This window comes from Chrysemys picta, chromosome 9 (assembly GCF_011386835.1).
Source record: "Chrysemys picta bellii isolate R12L10 chromosome 9, ASM1138683v2, whole genome shotgun sequence".
Taxonomy (NCBI): domain Eukaryota; kingdom Metazoa; phylum Chordata; order Testudines; family Emydidae; genus Chrysemys; species Chrysemys picta.
In genome coordinates this window covers 11,235,264-11,254,613 of record NC_088799.1, presented here as the reverse complement: position 1 = coordinate 11,254,613, position 19,350 = coordinate 11,235,264, and the positions used below count along the sequence as shown (strand labels likewise).

The 19,350-nt window shown below is 43.1% G+C and overlaps 1 protein-coding gene across 9 annotated transcripts in view; it reads left to right on the top strand.

Annotated features, from left to right (window-relative positions):
- The window catches only part of MFN1 (mitofusin 1), a 47,095-nt gene extending 30,311 nt beyond the window's left edge, over positions 1–16,784 (top strand). For 5 of the 9 annotated variants that reach the window (XM_005285958.5, XM_042853790.2, XM_008170667.4 and 2 more), the window contains 8 exons: positions 1,108–1,234; positions 3,740–3,844; positions 7,267–7,369; positions 8,632–8,861; positions 9,933–10,088; positions 11,207–11,403; positions 14,375–14,509; positions 16,430–16,784. In XM_005285958.5, the coding sequence (XP_005286015.1) occupies positions 1,108–1,234; positions 3,740–3,844; positions 7,267–7,369; positions 8,632–8,861; positions 9,933–10,088; positions 11,207–11,403; positions 14,375–14,509; positions 16,430–16,499 (1,123 nt within the window). In that variant the 3' untranslated portion in view covers positions 16,500–16,784. The remainder of the gene's footprint in view (positions 1–1,107; positions 1,235–3,739; positions 3,845–7,266; positions 7,370–8,631; positions 8,862–9,932; positions 10,089–11,206; positions 11,404–14,374; positions 14,510–16,429) is intronic. The other 4 variants (XM_024107381.3, XM_065556855.1, XM_065556856.1 and 1 more) reach the window with 1 other exon arrangement.
- Positions 16,785–19,350: the final 2,566 nt, after the last annotated feature.

Sequence of the window (19,350 nt, the reverse complement as noted above, 5' to 3'; positions counted from 1 at the left end):
GTTTGCCAGTGGTTAAAATATCACTTTGGGTGGACTGCGCTCATGTGAGCAATCTGGTCTGTGTCACCTTTGCTCCTAGTAATATTTCTTTCCTCCTTTTGCTTATCTAATACTTTCACAATTGTATTGATTTTTTTTTTGCTTCTGAGACGGTCACATACGCTTCGCACTTTGAGTAAAGAAATTTCTCCTAACTGCCCTTGATGCCTGGTCTTTTCTTACCTCCAGCTAATGTGCTGTTGTATATTAACCTCTCCAGTTTCCCTCCTTTCTACCTGTGCTCCTCATTCAGTGGACTACACAATCCCCCCACTAAATCTCAGACCCTTCCTGAATGCACCAGCTTCTGAGAGTTTTGCATTTACATCCCTAATCTGATGCATTTTGTCAGATCTTCGATTAATTCTAAGAATGCCACTCTTGAAGTCCTCCTCTTGCATCCATTGCTTCGTTCTCTAACTCTGCTCTGCCCCTCCCTAGATCATTTGAATCAGCATGTGGCGTGGCCACTGGCTGTTCAGCTTATGTAACTTAAGCCTTTAAACTATCCTCATTTAAGCTATGGGGGCCCAGCACTTCTTGAGAGAGTAATATGTGGTGCAGTTTGGGTGTTTTTATTTTTCCTGGTCTTCAAGATGAGAAATACAGTTTCATTGTTAAGCAGCAATCAAATGGTGCCAGTGAGCAGTAATAGGGCAGTCTGGTCAGAGGAATTGTCTCCACTAATTTGTAGAGATAAGTTAAGACTTAGAGGGCCAGTTTCACAAACAAGATTCTTCCCCTACCGCCCTTTCTTTTTCTTTAGTAATGATACATACAACAATTGGTACCCGAATTCCAAACGCACTCTTTGTAACAGAGATTCTGTATGAAAAGCTAACTGTAATCAGTTACATTAAGAAATAGCTGTAAACTCAATGTGTATTATACTTGCATTCTGACAAGTAGGACATTTGCTTATGTCAGTTGATAGCTTTGTCAGCCCAATATGACTTCCAATTCTTTTGACTGCTTAATAAACCCTCCTGTATTAATATTACATTTCTTTGTACTCTTATGTTTCTGGGAGAACGGCTAGTGATGGTGATTTCTTTTCTGTTACTTTAGAGTTCATTCAATGGAAGAGCGAGAGGACCAGAAAGATAGGTTGGAATTTGTTCGAAACCAACTGAACATTTTAACAGAGGATATTAAGAAAAAAATCAAACAGGTTACTGAGGAAGTAGAGAACAAGGTGGGTTGCATACAAAGAGCAAATGTCTTAGATCCAAACAAAGAAGGGAATATTTTCCATCTTTAAATTCACAGTTTGGTGGCTCACCCTGGTTTTCTTTGAGTAGTGTCCCTACGGGTGCTCCAGTTCAGATGCGCCTTCAATTGGAGACTTTTACTAGCAAAGCCCATGTGGCCCATGCACACATCCTCATGTACCCCCCCAAGGCTATATAGGGCTGAACAGGTGAACTGTCTTCAGTTCCTTCTCAGTTGCCTTGGCCTGAGAGAGCAGCTTAGCATGTCCACCTTGAGTGTGCCTCATCCAATTAGAATTGTTTTCTTAAGTACTCGTTTAGCTTAATATAGTTGTTAGTTTAGTTTTACTAGTGAGATGAGTGCCTTTTTTCCTCTCTCCTCTCTTTGGGGAGACTTGCCTTCCTTGGGAGGGTATGCCAAGCTCTCTGGGTTTCAACATTGCCTTACTTGCTGGGAGGCCATCCCAGTTAGCAATGGCCATTCCAAGTGTTTTAGCTGCCTAGGAGAGTCACACATTCCACAGAAATGTAACTTCTGTTCAGCCCTTAGATCCAGGGCAAGGAAGAATTAGGAGATCAAGCTCTCTTTGTCCTGCTTCAGAGCCAGATTGGGAGAATCCCTTGTACCTCAGTCTCTGGGCAGATCTAGTGCCCCTTCGACCTCGGCTCAATACCCCACAGAAAGGGGATGGTTCCAGAGACCTCCAGAGGCCCCAGGAAGCTTGCTCCGAAAAGACCTTGGTTTCCCACTAGGTCAACGGTCTCAGAATCATGGACCTCTTTGCCTGGTACCATAGAGGCTACAGTTTCCTTTGGCACTGACGGGGCTGGGAAGACCCCCATTTGAACTAATGGTGACCTGTTCCTTTCTGAACCAGTCTATGAAGATGGCCTTTTTTATTAGTCGTTATATTGGCTTGAAGAGGTGGAGAAATCAGGACCTTGATGCTGGATCCTCCTTTTACAGTATTCTTCAAAAACAAGGTTTCCCCTATGTCCACGCTGTAAATTCTTACGTAAGGTGTCATTCGAGTTTGATCTGAACCAGTCCTATCCGTTTAACTTTTCCCCCCACCCCACCCTCCAACCATATAACTCAGGACAGGAAGCTACCTTAGACATCAGATGAACATTGGACTTCTATCTAGATAGGACCAAACCATTTTGGAAACCTCTTAGACTATTTATCTCCATTGTGAACAGATCTAAGAGATCCACTGTTTCTATCCAGAGGCTACTGAGGTGGATTTCAGCGTGTCTTCTCACTTGCTATGATGCTGCCAATGCCGAACTTCCTGCTAGGGTATTGGCCCACTGTACAAGGTCACAATCAATGTTGCTGGCCCTACTGAAGGATGTTTCAGTAATTGAGATCTGCACAGTTACCACATTGTTTTCAATATGTACTTTCTCCAAACACTGTCTTGGTCCAGGCCTCTAGATCTGATGCAGCAGTTAGCAGTGCAGTTCTGTCTTCAGTTCAGGACTCTATTCCGAAGCGCCCACCTCCTCCTGGGTATACTGCTCCAAAGTGCGGGAAATGGAGCACCAATAGGGACACTACTTGAAGAAGGAGGAAAGGTTACTCACCCTGTGAAGTAACTGCGTTCTTCAAAGTGTATTTCTTTCTCCTCTGCTTTGGAGTTTCCTCTGTGGGACTTTGCGGTAGAGAAGGAACTGAGGGTGGTTCACCTGTGCAGCCCTATGAAGCCTCAGCAAGTCTAAGCCCTGCCTCTGCTGCTGTGCTCCCTGTGCTCGTGTGGCTACACTGCTGTCTGGCTACACTGCTACATTTATACACACTAGTTGGAAGAGTGCTAGCATGAGTACATAGATGTGATTTTCCCCCTGCACACATACATAGCTTTTAGCGTAGACATAACTAGTTCTTTGAGATGTGTTGTCCACATGTATTCCACAACCCGCCATCCTTCTCTGCTACTCTGGAAGCCTACATCAACTGGATTCTGCTTCAGTGAAGGAATTGAAGGTAGGTTTCACTCGATTCACCCTTTGTCTTCAGCTGTCAGGTGCCAGAAGGCAATGTCCCAATTGGCCACTACTATTTAAATCGATTCTGATCTCCCATGAATGGGGTGAATGTGCACCAGAAGTGGAATACATGTGGATAATGCATCTCAAAAGACTGCGGTTACTGTAGGAGGAGAAGTAGCCATTCTTAAATTACTTCTGGAATCTTCTTTAACGGAGATGTCTGGAAAAATAAGGTCGGAGGCTGCAGATGGTGGCCCCCTTTATCTGTCAGAACTAGCTAATTCATGAGGTGCTCTTTACATTGGAGGGGGATTTTAACAACAGACTAACTGTTCACATTTTTTGATTAATCATCAGAATGAGCAAAATGTTTTTAAGCTAAATAATCTAGTGTTGCAGTTAGCATTTTAATAATTTCCTCCTTTGCACTCTGTTTTTTTGTTTTGTTTTAATGGAAATCTTCTATTGCCATGTCTACATTTTAACATTTTCAGGTTTCTTCTGCGATGACTGATGAGATTTGTCGACTCTCTGTTTTGGTTGATGAATTTTATTCTGATTTTCACCCTTCTTCACAAGTATTGAAGCTGTATAAAAGTGTAAGTAGTACCTGAGTGGTTTCATGAAAATAATTTGTCATTCACCTTGGCTCCTAGTTCTACCTTTTAGTATGTTAGTTTTAATAATTCATGCACTGTATACTCTTTGGGGAATTCTGTGCCGCTGCACAATGTAGAATTTGCGCAGAATTAATGTTCTGTGGAGAATTTCATTTCCCCCCCCACACACAGAATTGGTGCTGCTGGCTGCCATTAGGGGCTGCTGGACCCAGCAGAGCCCAGCTCTCCAGCTCACAAATACAAGACACTGCCAGGGACGGGGAGGAGGGGAAGCTGGAGAGTTCTGGGCAGCTTCAGTTCCCAGCAGGCAGTGTGCAGAAAACTCCATAAAGTCCAGGACCCAGCATCAGGCTGTTTCTCTCCCTGGGCTCTGAGGGGGAGGCGGTCCTGCGGAGCTGCTGGCTGCCATTAGGGGCTGCTGGACCCAGCAGAGCCCAGCTCTTCAACTTGCAAATTTTGCATTGTGCAGTGGTGCAGAATTCCCCCAGGAGTATATAGTATGTGAATTATTAAAAGTAACATAGTAAAAGCTATGAACTAGGAGCAGGTGTCTGGGCTGGGGAGGCATCCCCCAGAGCCCAGCCATGGGGAGGTAGGGAGTGCAGGTGTCTGGGCTGGGGTGGTGCCCTGCGGCTGGGCTCTGGGAGGATAGGTGGCATTGCTGTCTCGGGGGCGGGGGGCGCGGGCGGGCGTAAGGGGGTGTGTGTCTGGGCTGGGGGAGGGGAGGGTGTCCCGGCTGGGCTCTGGGGACTAGGGGGTGCAGGTATCTCGGGCAGGGTGCCCCGTGGCTGAGCTCTGGGAGTGGGGGTGTCTGAGATGGGAGCGGCAGAGCTTTCCCCCAATATGTGCCCAGTTGACACATGTGACACACCCAGATTGAGGTGCCCAACAAAAGCATAACAGAGAAACAGGAAGTGGGTTGTCGTAGGGTTTTCTTTAACTCTCTGCTCCTGGGGGAACGGGGGACAGACTCTTTTTTGTTGTCTGTATTGTTACAGACATACTTGCTGATAGGTATTTTGAAATAAAGTACCAAAATAATTGAAACTGGTGTGATTATATTGTTGTTTTGACAAATAAAAGATACAGAATTTTAAATTCCCCCAAGAATAACTGTACATTGTTTTGTGTAGGTAGTGTTCTTTCTTAGCAGTTTTATTATCCAATGTATCTGTGTATTTCTGTTATTAAATTAGATTACAATAACTAAATGATGGGGAGAAAGTTGCAAAAGATTTTGGAATTGTTTCCATTTTAGAGTTCGGGGGGAGAGGGAATTCAAGTTTTTTAATTAATTGAAATTTTTATCAGAATGGTCACTAAAATTTTTAGTTTGGTTTATATTTACTGGTTTTTCATAGATGAATCATTTTGCTAACCACTTTGAGAATACTTTTGATATAAATGTCAATTACAAAAAGTCACAAATTCACTGGACAAAATATTTCGGAGTCAACAATTCATGGAAATTTTCATTTTAAAAAAAGGCCATTTTTTGTTGTTTGAATTTCTACCAACTTTAACAGTAACTTTTAAAAGGAGCATACATTCCAAGATCGTCTCGTGAGCCTGGTACTCAGAGGCCCTGATCACGCTCCCATTAAAGTGCATGTCAAAATTTCCATTGACTTTAATGGTGTGGAATCAGTCTCCTATTGAGCAAGTAATCTACATTTCTAGGATTGAATGAGTATTCTACCTACCATCACTGCTCCCAAAGCATTTATACTTTGACTTCCACCAATATTGTTGATTGGTTTCTCTTTGTTCAGGCCAGTGAGGTGGTTGCCATCAGACCAAGACAATTCTGACTTTCCAAAGTAATATAGTGGCATTATGCCAGGGGTGGGTAAATTTTTTGGCCCGAGGGCCACATCTGGGTATGAGAATCATATGACAGGCCATGAATGCTCATGGAAATTAACAATTCAGAGATATTTAAATAAACTTTATTTAATAAATAATTTAATTTGAGTGGAAATAAACATAAAACCTTACTTACTATTATAAATATACTGTCATAATTAAACCAAACTTACCCCCTTTCCATACCCTCTTTGATTAATGTGAACAATGCAGCTGGTCACCCTTAACAATGGAAAATTAACACTACTAAAACATTAGTGTCACGTAAGCCAACAAGTAGCAGGCATGTGGACTTGCATGTTCCAGGCTCTGATGGCACGTGAAGCGCATTTGGGTTGTGCAGCTGGAGTAACATGCATGCCCTCACGCCCGTCATGCAGGTCCTGAACATGCAGGAGCGCCGGGCGGGGCAGGGCAACCCCGTGACCCTGCTCCCTGGCAGGAGAGGGGCAATGAGCTTGAGTGCCAGATTAAAAGGTCTGATGGGCCAGATGAGGCCGGTGAGCCGTAGTTTGCCCACCCCTGCATTATTCTCTCTGAAACAGTTGTGCTGAAAACTGAGACACATTTTTCAGCTACCTTTTTAATGATCGCAATGTTACAGATATCAGCCCTTTTTAAAATTCTAGTTACCGTATATACTCAATCATAAACTGGTTCGTTTATAAGCCACCCCCCCCCCCCCAAGATGGATAAGTAAAAATGGAAATTTTTTATGACCCATTCATAAGCCGACCCTATAATTCAGGGGTCAGCAAACTTTGGCTCCCGGGCCATCAGGATAAGCCGCTGGCGGGCCGAGACAGTTTGTTCACGTCGAGCGTCCGCAGGCACAGAGGTAAACCTAAGTAAACAAAGTGTCCCGGTGCGCCAGCGGCTCACCCTGATGGGCTGGGACAGCAACTGGTGGGGAAATTTGGTGGGGGAGAAGCTGGGGGTCAGGGGAGTAACCCCTGTGACCACCTCCCATATGACCCCACTAGCCCGGGACTCCCACACTCTCCCCATCCCATCCCTTCCCACCTTAGCTGGGGTGGGCCAGGTGAGGATGTCTCTGACCTGGCCGGACAGGCGGTGTGGCCGCAGCCTGCTCCGGTGGGCCAGGCCGGGTGGCGCAGCTGCTTCGGAGGCTGGGGGGAGAGCAGCGTGACCAGAAGCGGAGACACTCTGGCCCCGCCTCTTCCCTTCTGGCTCTGCTGGCTGTGCAGCCTCTCTTTGCCCCCTCTGTTGGGGGCGGGAGGGGCTGTGTCCCACCTCTCCCTCTCTATACCCGTTCATAAGCCGACCCCCTTCTCCGGTGCTTCCCTTTTTTACTAAAATAATTTGTCTTATAAACGAGTATATACGGTAGTTTACCATGAGAATTTATAATTTGAATGCATGATCATTCTCCAAGTTCTCCTCCTCCCCCCCATGGATAACAATATGTTCAAAGATTATAGGGATTTCTTGCTTTCAGCATATTTCAAAATTGTTCTAAGATAGCTGGCTTGTTGATATTAACTTATGTACATGCTTTCTTCATGAAACATTAGGAGCTCAACAAGCACATAGAAGATGGTTTGGGAAAAAACCTGGCTGACCGTTGCTCCGCTGAAGTCAATCAGTCAATGCATCAGTCACAGCAGGAAATGATTGGTAATATTTATACAGAGTAATGTTACTTTCACACAAATATGAGTCTGAACATGGGCAGTCTCCAGCTTAACCCAAAAAGGACTTTGTCTGCGTAGAGTTGTTGTTTGTATTGGGGCAGCATCAAGAAGTCCCAATCATAGGTCACAGCCTCATATGCTAAGCACTGTACACATGAATAATGGAGAAACAGTTCCTCCCTTAACAATGTTTAATCCAAGTAAATTCCTACTTTTACTTGTTCCTGTCTAGACAATTACATACTGTGACTGGGATTTACTGAGTTATAATCTTATAACGCTTTACAGATCCAAAGTGCTATGCAACTGTTACTTCCCACAGGGCTTGTGGGGATTGGGTAGGAGTAATTATTATCCCGATTTGGAGAAGCTGTGAAACAGAGATTAAGTGATTTATTTGCCTGAGGTGATACACTGAGTTAGTGGTAGAACTGAGATTAGAACACAGGACTTCCCCACTGACTCTAGATCTGCTACCTTTCTTCCCTTCCTGTCTGTCTTTAACCTCTGTATGGCTAGCTTAGGGAAGGGAACTGAGTAAAATAACTTGAATTAACAGTGGCAATGTTAAAATATAGGCAGTACCTGATTGTCAGATATTTCTTCAGTGTAAGCCTTATCCTAGTTCACTCAGTGCAAACTAGGATTCTATCCTGAAGCTCACGTTTTGGTGCAGTCTCCTGTTTCTCTACTCCTTTTGTTAAACGCCTGTCCAACCACCCAATCTGAACTGATTCCTGCTAATGAAACAGTCAGGTCTTGAGGAAATATATGAAGCCTTTAGTGACCTATTCCTGAGATCTTGAGAAGTCACCTCTTTTTTATTTCTACCCAAGGCTATTGGGATTGGCCAAGTAGTCCTTTGTCCATCCTGGACTTCAGGACTCTAGCTAGAGATCTTTCTGATTGGTTCAGTTAATCTCTGACCATTTTTCCCCTTCTTGTCACCACTGCCTTTCTGGATGGCTTTTTCTTTTTCCATTTTGTTTCGCTGGAATGATCAATAGTTGATCCTAATGGGACAAACAACGTTTAAACTGTGCAGTGCACAGAGCTGAGCACTCTCTTAATTATAATGGAAATTGCTAAGTAGACAAACTGGTAGGTTAGGCCTCAGTTAATACTGTTGCTTAGGTGTTTGTATCTGGCTTTTTGAATTTCAGAATTAGTGCATCATATGACCATCCCAAGATGGAGTAAAATTTTGCATAGTAATTAAATTTTGCTCATCCACTTTGTTTTTAGAAAATCTGACGCCATTATTACCTTCTGGTGTTCAGAATCAGCTTCAGTTGCTAATTCCATGCAGGAAGTTTGACCTCAGTTACGATTTGAACTGTCACAGTCTGTGTTCAGATTTTCAAGAGGATATCACGTTCCGCTTTTCCCTGGGGTGGACCACCCTTGTAAACCGCTTCCTAGGCCCAAAGAATGCTCATAGAGTGCTACTCGGGCTGGCAGATCCAACCTCACAGGTGAGTGCTTCCCAGGTCTTTCAGAATGGATTGGGTTGATATCTGATGTTTTCTATACATTATTTTACATGTGTATTAATAACTTGGTGTGTTGTCTGCTCACCATGTTCCCTTTGTCTGAAACTTGTTTTGGTGAGGGTTGTTATTACTGGGTTATATTCATGGATGAAATGGAGCCAGAACATCTTTCTAGTACTTCCTGCAGCTACTGTGTGTTCTTGAGGACTCTGATTTTTGTTTTACCTCTGTATCTAACCTTGTGGTCACCTCTTCATTTACAGTTTTTGTATAATTAAAGTGGAGCAAAGCCAGTCCTACTTCCCTCAACCTTATGGACTGTCTGACTAGTTGGGGCAATGGAGTTTTTAAATGTCAACACTAACAAGTGGAAAGAAACTATGGTTTCCTGCTGTTGTGATAAATGTAGCAATAGCCGCTAGGGCTCCAGATGTTATCCCTCCCTGCTCCCCTTATAAAGCTGGAGAGGCTGTTCAGATCTGGGATTTTGGTTCAGCCCATCATGAGGTCACCATGAAATTTGGCTCTAGGGTCCACTTAGAACTTTGCCCTAGCTTCAAAGTAAAAAAAAAAATCATGGGTGGATGGGTCCATTTGTAGGGGAGTGAAGGGCTGAAAGAACTGCCAGATGGGCACAGGGCTGCTAGAATAGTGGAGAGTGGCTAGGAGTTGATGAGGCATAGTGGGAATCGAACAGAACTAACTACAGTCCAGTCTAGAAGCCTTAATTATATTTCAGGAATTTGGGGCAGCTCTTCGCTTCTTGACCTACCCCTGTCTGGGTTGATGAGGAGATTTTCAGGAAAGACCCATCTCTTGTTAAGTTACTAATCAGTTTGCTGAACAACTAATACTCCATTACTGCTGTTCAGGGTTAAACAAATGAAGAGCATTTTTGAATCTTCGATGATCTTATCCACTTAAAAAAAAAAAAAAAAAAAGTTCAATTTTTAACCCTGCTTATGGGAAAGCAAAATAAATAATAAAACCAAGCAGTTTGTTCTAGAGTTCCATAATGCTTATCACTCCGTTTGCCTTATTCTGCTCTTCTAGATCCCTCGTCCTTTAGCTTCCACCCCCTCTGCCACCTGTCTTCCTGCCGTAACTCCAGAGAACATATCACAGGAGGAACTCATGGTTTCTTTGGTAACGAGTTTAGCTTCACTAACATCACGGACATCTATGAGCATCATCATCGTTGGAGGAGTGGCAAGTAGCATTAGCAACCACCTCTATAAATGGAAAGCATGGCAGAGACTATTCCAAATGTACTCTTTTGACTGTTTGGGATGCCATCACTGCTGCATAGAATTGATGCTTGCTCTTTAGAATCAGTCTAATTAGCAATGGGCCTAGTCCTCAGATGGCATGAATCAGCATAGCTCCATTCAACTCATGACTTAAAAAGAACTATGTCGAATGAAGTTAGTCTTACTAAACAATAGGTGCACTTTCCTTTCATGCGCTTGATAAGCCCCTTGCAATCACAGGTGAAATCTAAAAATTAGTATTTAGCACAGTAAAGAATTGTTTGCTAATCAGTTTAGCCAAGGTTTCTTTGTAAATGGCTACAGAATAGTTAATTTAAAATACTTAAACTGAGTGATCAGTTTATTAGATTTCTTTGGTCTCCATTGTGGGTTTTTTTAAATTTACTCGTCATAGGCAAAGGCTCCAGGAATCAGTCATGCTGTACTCTAACCTATATGACTCTACACCATGGTTCCAATCCTGCAACCCTTACTTAGGTGAATAAGGGATGCAAGATCTGTGGCATCAGAACCACTTTGCAAACTAGATGGGGTATCTGGGATAAATACTTTTTGTCTAATGCAGCAAAATCTTTACATCTTCATGGCTAAATAGCACTGCAGTAAAGGGTATAAGATGCATTAAATGCTCGTAGTAAGTATGTAATAAGAAAACTGGCTGAGTAGGGTCATGTTGGAGCCTATATTTATTCCATACAAATGTGCTCAGTTTTTAAATTATAAAATGATTTGATTTTTTTTGTCAGACTCAATTTGGAATTTCTGCCTCTTACTTTATCACTAGCAATAAAGATTCTGTAATCTGAATCTAGCTAACAGTTCTGCAGCTGATGCACAAGGCAGATGTAGCTGAGTTGCTCTGCAGTGCTACCTGGATGAAAAACATGTTTTGTTAATCCAGTCGGACAGAAAGGTACAAAGAGAGCAAAAACCTTAAACAGGAAGTTGACACTTTTCTATCTTCTTCTAATTCTGACCGTACTCTGACAAAATACATTCCATAGAGCGACTGTCACATAACTCAGCTCAGGTCATGAAAAGATGCTTCTTTTTCAGGTTTGGAGAACTGTAGGCTGGAAACTCATCTGTCTTTCCCTAAGCATGTATGGAGTATTGTATCTCTATGAGAGACTAACCTGGACAACTAAGGCAAAAGAGAGAGCCTTTAAACAGCAGTTTGTAAACTATGCTACTGAAAAATTGCAGATGATTGTCAGTTTTACTAGTGCAAATTGCAGCCATCAAGTGCAACAGTAAGTATTATACTTATCACTGTAGTCACTAATACAGGAAATACATTTCAGTGGATAATCTATGTGCATGTATTTATCAATGAAAGTTACAATAGAGACTTGAAAAGATGCTAAGTAAGAAGGTTTAAAGGTCAACTTAAAATCGATTCAATTTAAAAAAATGAGCTAAAGTTGGGTCAATTACTATGGTGGCAAAGAATCCCCCTTTCATATTTTGTATGGTGTTACAGTCCTGTTTTGCACTTCACTGTTCGTGTAAAGACCTCACATAGCCACGATTACCTTTCTGACTGTACCGAGGGAGAGAGAAAACAAAGTGGAGGGAAAAAATATTCTTTCAGTTATAGTAGCCTTAGGTGGTGGTTGAACAAGGGGGAAGGGGAACTTCTCAGAAGCGTGGCTTTTAAGTTGATTGAGCCCCTTTAACAAAATGCTTATTTTTAATGAAGGAATTTTATGGACATTGTTTCACAGAAAAAGCATCACTTTTCTGGAGCTGTAGTTTTGTTAACCTTGGTTTGCGCATTCTTACTCTTTACTTGACTTTAAACTAGTCCAGTTCATGTTTAAGAGCAGTCGCCAGCAAGCTTCCTTAGTGCCTAAGCACTTACATTATGCAATTTTTCATTAGCACTTAGCAGCAAAAAATATTCATGCTGTTGCCGAGAGATGAAAATAATGCCCTTCTTTTCCCATCATTCAGAGACGTTTTGACTTGTACAATAAAAAGCACTTATGGAAAAAGGATGGTGGGACAGATTCATGCCTAGCGTAATTCCATCTAAATCGGGCTGAAGTGGATTAAGTTATGCCAGGGATGAACTTGGCCTGTAACATTTAAGCCTTTTATCTTGTGTTTAAGATGCCCTTTTAAATGGTCTGTTTCTTTTGGATAAATGGGGGATTTACACAATAACAAAAGAGACAACTCATATGGGTATTACAGCATAATTATTTGAAATCATACAGTTAATTTGTGCCTGATAACTGTGCTTACCCTGGCAAAACAGCAGAATGTGAAATTCTTACCCCAACTTGTATCCATCTGAGGATCTAGAATGATTCTCAATCTCTATGTGCAGTTTCTCTGCCAAGCAGCTTATTATATAAATATGAGAGTACGCCTCTGTTCTAATAGGCAGCCATAGTCGCATCCTTTTCACTAACACTGAATCACTTAAGACTCAGGATGATGGCTTGGCTTTTAGAACCTTCACCAGTTTCACTATATTCAGTGTTCTGAAAGGACTGCTTCCCTCACTCCTCGAGTGACCAGACATCTCCGTTCTATCGGGACAGTCCTGGAGGTTTTGTAAGATGTCTCGGTGTCCCAGGAACATTTTCTGAGCCAGTTTGAATTGTCCTGGTTTTTCATTTAATCTATCAAAATGTTTGTTTGGTATTGTTGTTCCAAACAGAACTGGCTCTGTATTTACCAGGGACAGTCAGTTAGTGGAAGGAGCGTTCAATGTGGTGAACACGGTTTGAAGCGATGAGAAAAGTCAAATGAATGTAGACTCTATCAAAGCTGTCAGTTTGCTCAATTTGAATGTTGGTGACACTTGTTCCGTGTTTCACGATAAACTCATTCAGATGCTAAGGGCTAGATTGAGAAAGCTACTTAGGCCTAAGAGCTTAAGTCCAACAGCTTTGCACATGCCTAGTGGTGGGAACCGTGCCTAAAGGCTTGATGCTGCTAACTAGTTGCTCACAGCCCTCACTCATAGCAAAGTCCCTGTGGTTTTCTCAAACGAGGTATTCTCCCACCTGTTGTCCTGATCCAGGAAGTGTGCTCAGAGTATGCCTATCGGATCATGCCTCACACATAACAGACAGCTGGTGGGTGTCCCCAGAATACCCCATAGTCTGGCAACTAAGGCACTCATGTGGGACATGGGAGATCCAAGTTTGAATCCCTCCTCTGCCTGATTTGGAGGTGGGAGAGTTGGGTTCAAGTGAAAACCCTAACCACCAAGCTATCGAGTCACTCCCTTTATCTCTTGTCCAATGGCTATTTAATTATTTATACGAAATGGACCATCTCCAACAGGAGAGATGGAGAGACATTCCAGAGTAATCAATAACCTGAGAGACACCTGAGGAGTGAGGGAAGCAGTCCTTTCAGAACACTGCCTATAGTTAAACTGGTTAAGGTTCTAAAACCCAAGCGGTCAGGGCACTCACCTGGCAGGTAAGAGACCTAAATACTAGGGATTGTAATCTGGGTTTCCACATCCCAGGTGAGTGCTCTAATCTCTGGGATATCAGATATAGAGCCCCCCTCTTTCTGCCCTCCTGCCCCCAGCCCCAGAGCTGATTTGACCTAGGTGCCCAACTCCAGGAGAGGCTTCACAGCTGAGAATCCCAAACATAGATAGGCCCCTCCCTTCAGCCTGTCAGGCACCCAAATTCCCTTGTGAACCCAGGCCTAAGCCTGAACCCAGTCCACTGCATTTCATTCTTAGCGAATTTAGGTGGCTCCCTACTCAGCAACTTGATTCTGAGAATCCCTTTCTTAGGCATCTAACTCTTCTCATGCATTGTTTGGGAAGCCTGGCACCTAACTTGGAGCTGAGAATTCCACTAAGCAGCAGGACACCTAGGAGTCAGGCATTGCAACACCTACATCCCTTTGTGAATCTACCCCCAAGTTAATAGCAAAAATCCACTACTCTGAGAACAGTCTCCAGCTTCGGAGTCAGAAGCCGGCAGTAGCAACATCAGCATATATTTAAAACAAGGTCTATTTTGTATTATTTTTTCATGACCCTAAAAATGCCACCACCACAGTGTGTCTGTTCTATTGATGTTTCAAGAGATCATCCCTTTGCTCATTCTTCCTCGTGCTGTCTGTCTTTATGCAATTGTGTATAGCAGTTGGTGGCTGATTGCATTGTTCTGCTCGTGGACTCTGAAGTGCAGTGTAACACAAAGTATGATAAACTGTGATTACAAACTTGTTTTCCTTTAGAGAAATGGCCACTACCTTTGCTAGACTGTGTCAGCAAGTCGACGTTACTCAGAAAAACCTGGAAGAAGAAATTGCTAGGCTGTCCAAAGAAATAGATCAGTTAGAGAAAATACAGAGTAACTCAAAGCACCTAAGGTAATGATCCTTTTGTATTGACTCAGCCAGTTGCTTGAGAGAGAAATCTTGAACTAGCCAGCTGGAGAGAAACTGAAATCCTGGCTCCACTGAAGTTTGTGAGCTTTGCCATTGACTTCAGTGGGACCGAGATTTCACCCCCATGTCTGTAGTCATGGCAGTACTGTATCATAAAATGTGTGTGTGTGTGTGTGTGTGTTTGCTGCTGTTTTTAGCTGTTAATGAGCATTCTGACATGTGCCTTGAAACTGTGGTGCAGGGTAAAGTATGGTAATATATGTATCTTGTACACAGTGGCACTGAAACACTTTTAATAGTGGGGTGCTGGAAGCCAGCCCCCCTTACGCCTGTCTGCCCCCAAGCTGGAGCCAGGAGCAGGGCCGTGTCTCGGGGGGGGCCAAGGCTGGGGCCACAGCTGGGAACTGGGAGGGGGGGGGGGGCGTGCGGATTCCTGCACCTATGCTCGTACACCAGTAGCAGCAGTTGTGTTCTTTTAAAGTTATGTTCGCCAGTTGTGTTTTCTCTGGGGGAAGTGGGGAAAGTCTAACAAAATATCACCCCATCCTCATGTTGATCTTTTTCTCCCTCTGTGCCTGGTTCCTTTTCTCTGCCCAGTAAAAATGGATTTCTCAAGAATACTTTATCAAGCTCTAACAATACATGTCACTTCCCTGCCTGAGCAACTTTTTTCCCCTTGGAGATGGGGCATGAGATCCTAAGCAGGGCTTGGGTACAAAGCTCTCTCCATAGGAATACTCTTAGCTGGGAGTAGGGTAAATTCAGCTCCTGTATTTCATCCCACCTCTTCTCGCTCATCCAAGCAGGACCCCTTTCTCTTTTGGAGATGCCTTCCCAGTGCCAGTGGACCCCGACCCCTTCCAGCAGGCCGACAATGCACCCTTTTGTCTCCTCACCTAACAGCCAGTGGGGCAACAGTTGGCTTTGTGTCCGTTTTCTCTCCACCCTTGGCTTGCCATTGGGTGCTGCACACTGTCCTCAGGCTGAGTCCCTTGCTCTGCTAAAAATGTCAGTTAAAAGGGGTTTATCTCAACCAGCATTAACTACAGGAGCCCTCGTGTAAACAATTTCGGTGTGTTTTTAACCCTTTGTTGTGTAACCCTACATGGGCTTCTCGGATTGAATGGCGTTGAAAGCATTGCCAGTAGTCCATATATCCCAGGACTCCCAGTGGTGCCAGCAGAGATGCTGAAGGGTGGTAGCAACGGTGAGACGTTCTTAGAAAGTTTTGCTAATGTAGACAGGAACTGGGAGAGCAGAGCTACAAGGAATGGTGGCGGGGGAGGGGCTGTTCTTGCTCCCAGCACCAAGAAATCCACGGTCCCTTCTAGCACAGTGATTCCTCGTGCCTTTGTGAAACACTTAGGAACTAGCCCCTCGCTAAGGTGTTACATACTCAGATTAGCCAGCATCCTGAGGTTTAAAGGTATGTCTACACCGCAAAAAAACCACAACACTGCAGCAAGTCTCAGAGCCTGAGTCAACTGATGCAGGGTCATGGGGCTCATGCTACAGGACTAAAAATAATAGTGGAGATGTTCCTGCTAGAGTCTGAGCTCTGAGGCCCCTCCCCCCTCACTGGGCTCCAGCCTGAGTGGAAACTACACTGCTACCCCAAGTCAGTTGCTCTGGGCTTTGAGATTTGTGTGTGGTTTGGTTTGGTTTGGTTTGCAGTGTAGATGGACTCTGAATCTCAAACCCTGACTGGGCAGAGCACATAAGCACTTGTTACAGTGCTCTTCTGAGTCAGGTGGTCTAAGTAAGATTTCTCATGTCCTGAATTTCATTACTAAAAAGTAAAGAGGCTGAAGGCTCGTGTGAGAGTTTGGATGCATGCAAATAAGCCTGGGGTATTGTATTGCTACATGTGGATCAATCACTTTTCTCTTGTTTGTTTTACAGAAACAAAGCCCTTCACCTTGAAAACGAGCTGGATGTTTTTACAAAGCATTTTCTTCAGCAGAATAAATAGACCAATTTCTTTTCAGTGCTGGCTTCCTTGGGTAACTGCCTGTAGGACACAATTATAGAATGACACATTGCTCCCCTGTGGAGTCACATGAAATGACTTATATTTTTAAAAGTACCTTGATTATACTTGTCAGATACTGTAACGTCCAGTTCACATTTTTGCAATGAACTGTATCTCAAAGCTCTGGTAAAGAGAAATTTTGCAAGAGCAAAATGATAATTTATATTTACTGACAGATACTGAATTTATTCTTCTGGAGACTTAAAATAAAAAAAATAAACCCTGTATTATTTTGTTTTAGTATTTACCAGTGGCAAATCCCACCTTCCTGGCATCCGGGAGTTATGCAGGGAGAGAATCCATCATTTCTTCTCTCCCTCACATCAGTATCAATGTCTCCCAGTTCTCTAGAAATAGCTGGTGGTGCTGCTTTTTCATATTTGTTTTATGAATGAGAATATTAGGTGAACAGCTCTAGCAGCCTAAAAGTGCTTCTTTAGATTATTTGAATTCAGATAAAATCAGTTGGGCTGGACTGTTACCCTGCTTCTGTTTATTTATAGATAGACCTGCCATTTTTACTTGTAGACATGATGCTTTCAAGTAAACTTGATTCCTTGTAGGGATTTTGGAAAGCTTTAAAAATTCAAGCATGCTGCAATGATGGAATGGCAGTGTTCATCAAACAGGAATAGTGAAAACCAAAGTAAGTTAATGTGTATAAAGTTCAGGTGAATCTATCCTGTGCAGCATGCAAGCCTCTACCTACAACAAAGAGGGGGCTTCTGCTATACAATTGATCTACACATCCCAAACTATGCAAAAATTCAGCTTCAGTATCAAAGTTTTTATCTAAGCACACTTGGGAGGGCATGCTATTTTCTTGTCACCTGGGCAAGTGATGTAGCCAAGCCTTCAAATATTTCTCACTACATCATGAATACCTGCCATGTTCTGGTGTGAGCATTATAAATTGAATTTCTCTTCAGACTGTATACATTTGGGAAACAATATTGCATTTACCTGTGGATACTTTCCATATTGTTTGCTTCCTTCCCCAACCACTTGGTTAGGCACTGTCTTAAGTCCCTGAATTATTTAGCTGCCAACTGCAGGTATGCCTTTTTGGTTTTTTTAAATGTTGGCCACTAGCTCCCTCTGTTCTAGCTTTGTGAGAAGTGTGTGGATGTTTCCATCTTAATCAGCTTTTAAAGAGTGGTAGTAGGCCAGGGACTGTCAATAGATGTTAGCACTGATACCCAAGTGCTTCCTGATGCAGACCATGTGCAATTTCACCTGTATTTTATAAACAGGCTTTTAAAAAATATTTTAGGTGGTGAAAGCCTTCTGAATATTTATATATCCTTTATGAAAGTGCTTAATGCTGCGAAATCAGGTTTAAAACCAAACTTGAGTGACTGGTGGCTTAAGGCACATTTTTATGGTTGCGTGAGTACTTGCTGGGATTTTCCACTAATTTTACAAAAAAGGGCTAATTAAATGCACTGTTTTTTAAGAACAGGAGTACTTGTGGCACCTTAGTTAATTTGTTAGTCTCTAAGGTGCCACAAGTACTCCTGTTCTTTTTGCGGATACAGACTAACACGGCTGCTACTCTGAAACCTGTTTTTTAAGACTTACTCAATACTTTATTTTACAAGCAGGAAGTGATCACTGAGAAGCTGAGTATGCTGCATGCTAACTCTCTCCCTTTGAAGTGTTTCAGGGTCATAATTTTCCTTAGTGTTGTGGACATTTGAGTATGCTACTGGTTAAAGATGTTAAGATGGGCTGCAGCCCAGCTGGTTAAATGTACAGAAATTATGCAAGGGGAAGAGTTGCAAATGTATTTATAAGAAGTTTATTCTTTGAGAGCATTTCTAGACTGGTTTAATTGGGGGGGGGGGGGAGAGGAAGAGAATGCTGCCCCTTTAACTTATTGAATTTAGTTTGGCAGATGAGTTGGTAACTTAGACGATGCACTATTCCTCATTTTAAACTTAGCACCTTCTGGTACACATGGCTTGTGAATGGGGTTGTCTTATTTGCATCTTGTACTCCTGGGAAGAGGGTAAAAGTCTCCTTCAGTAGCGTATGGCTCACAGCCAGATTTTTATTACAAAAACTGTTCTAAAGCATGAGACTTGTGTAATTCAAGGTTGCTTTAGTTTCCACTTTGTCATGAAGTGTCAGAATTTCCAGTCACTTACTGGTGTTTCCTATAGTTTTGTTGAAAGATGTCAAGTGAATGACCAAGATGGTAGCTGTGGAAATAAAATTCAGAATTCTTTCTATTGGAAGTAAAGTGTTAGTGTGGTTCTTCAGAAGAGTATGTCCTATAAAAGGAAGGAGACTGTTCCTTCATTGCTTGATGTGACAGCAGCTTCCTACAGATTCATAGAATATCAGAGTTGGAAGGGACCTCAAGAGGTCATCTAGTCCAACCCCCTGCTCAAAGCAGGACCAATTCCCAGCTAAATCATCCCAGCCAGGGCTTTGTCAAGCCGGGCCTTAAAAACCTCCAAGGAAGGAGACTCCACCACCTCCCTAGGTAACGCATTCCAGTGTTTCACCACCCTCCTAGTGAAATAGTTTTTCCTGATATCCAACCTGGACCTCCCCCACTGCAACTTGAGACCATTGCTCCTTGTTCTGTCATCTGCCACCACTGAGAACAGCCGAGCTCCATCCTCTTTAGAACCCCCCTTCAGGTAGTTGAAGGCTGCTATCAAATCCCCCCTCATTCGTCTCTTCTGGAGACTAAACAATCCCAGTTCCCTCAGCCTCTCCTCATAAGTCATGTGCTCCAGACCCCTAATCATTTTTGTTGCCCTCCGCTGGACTCTTTCCA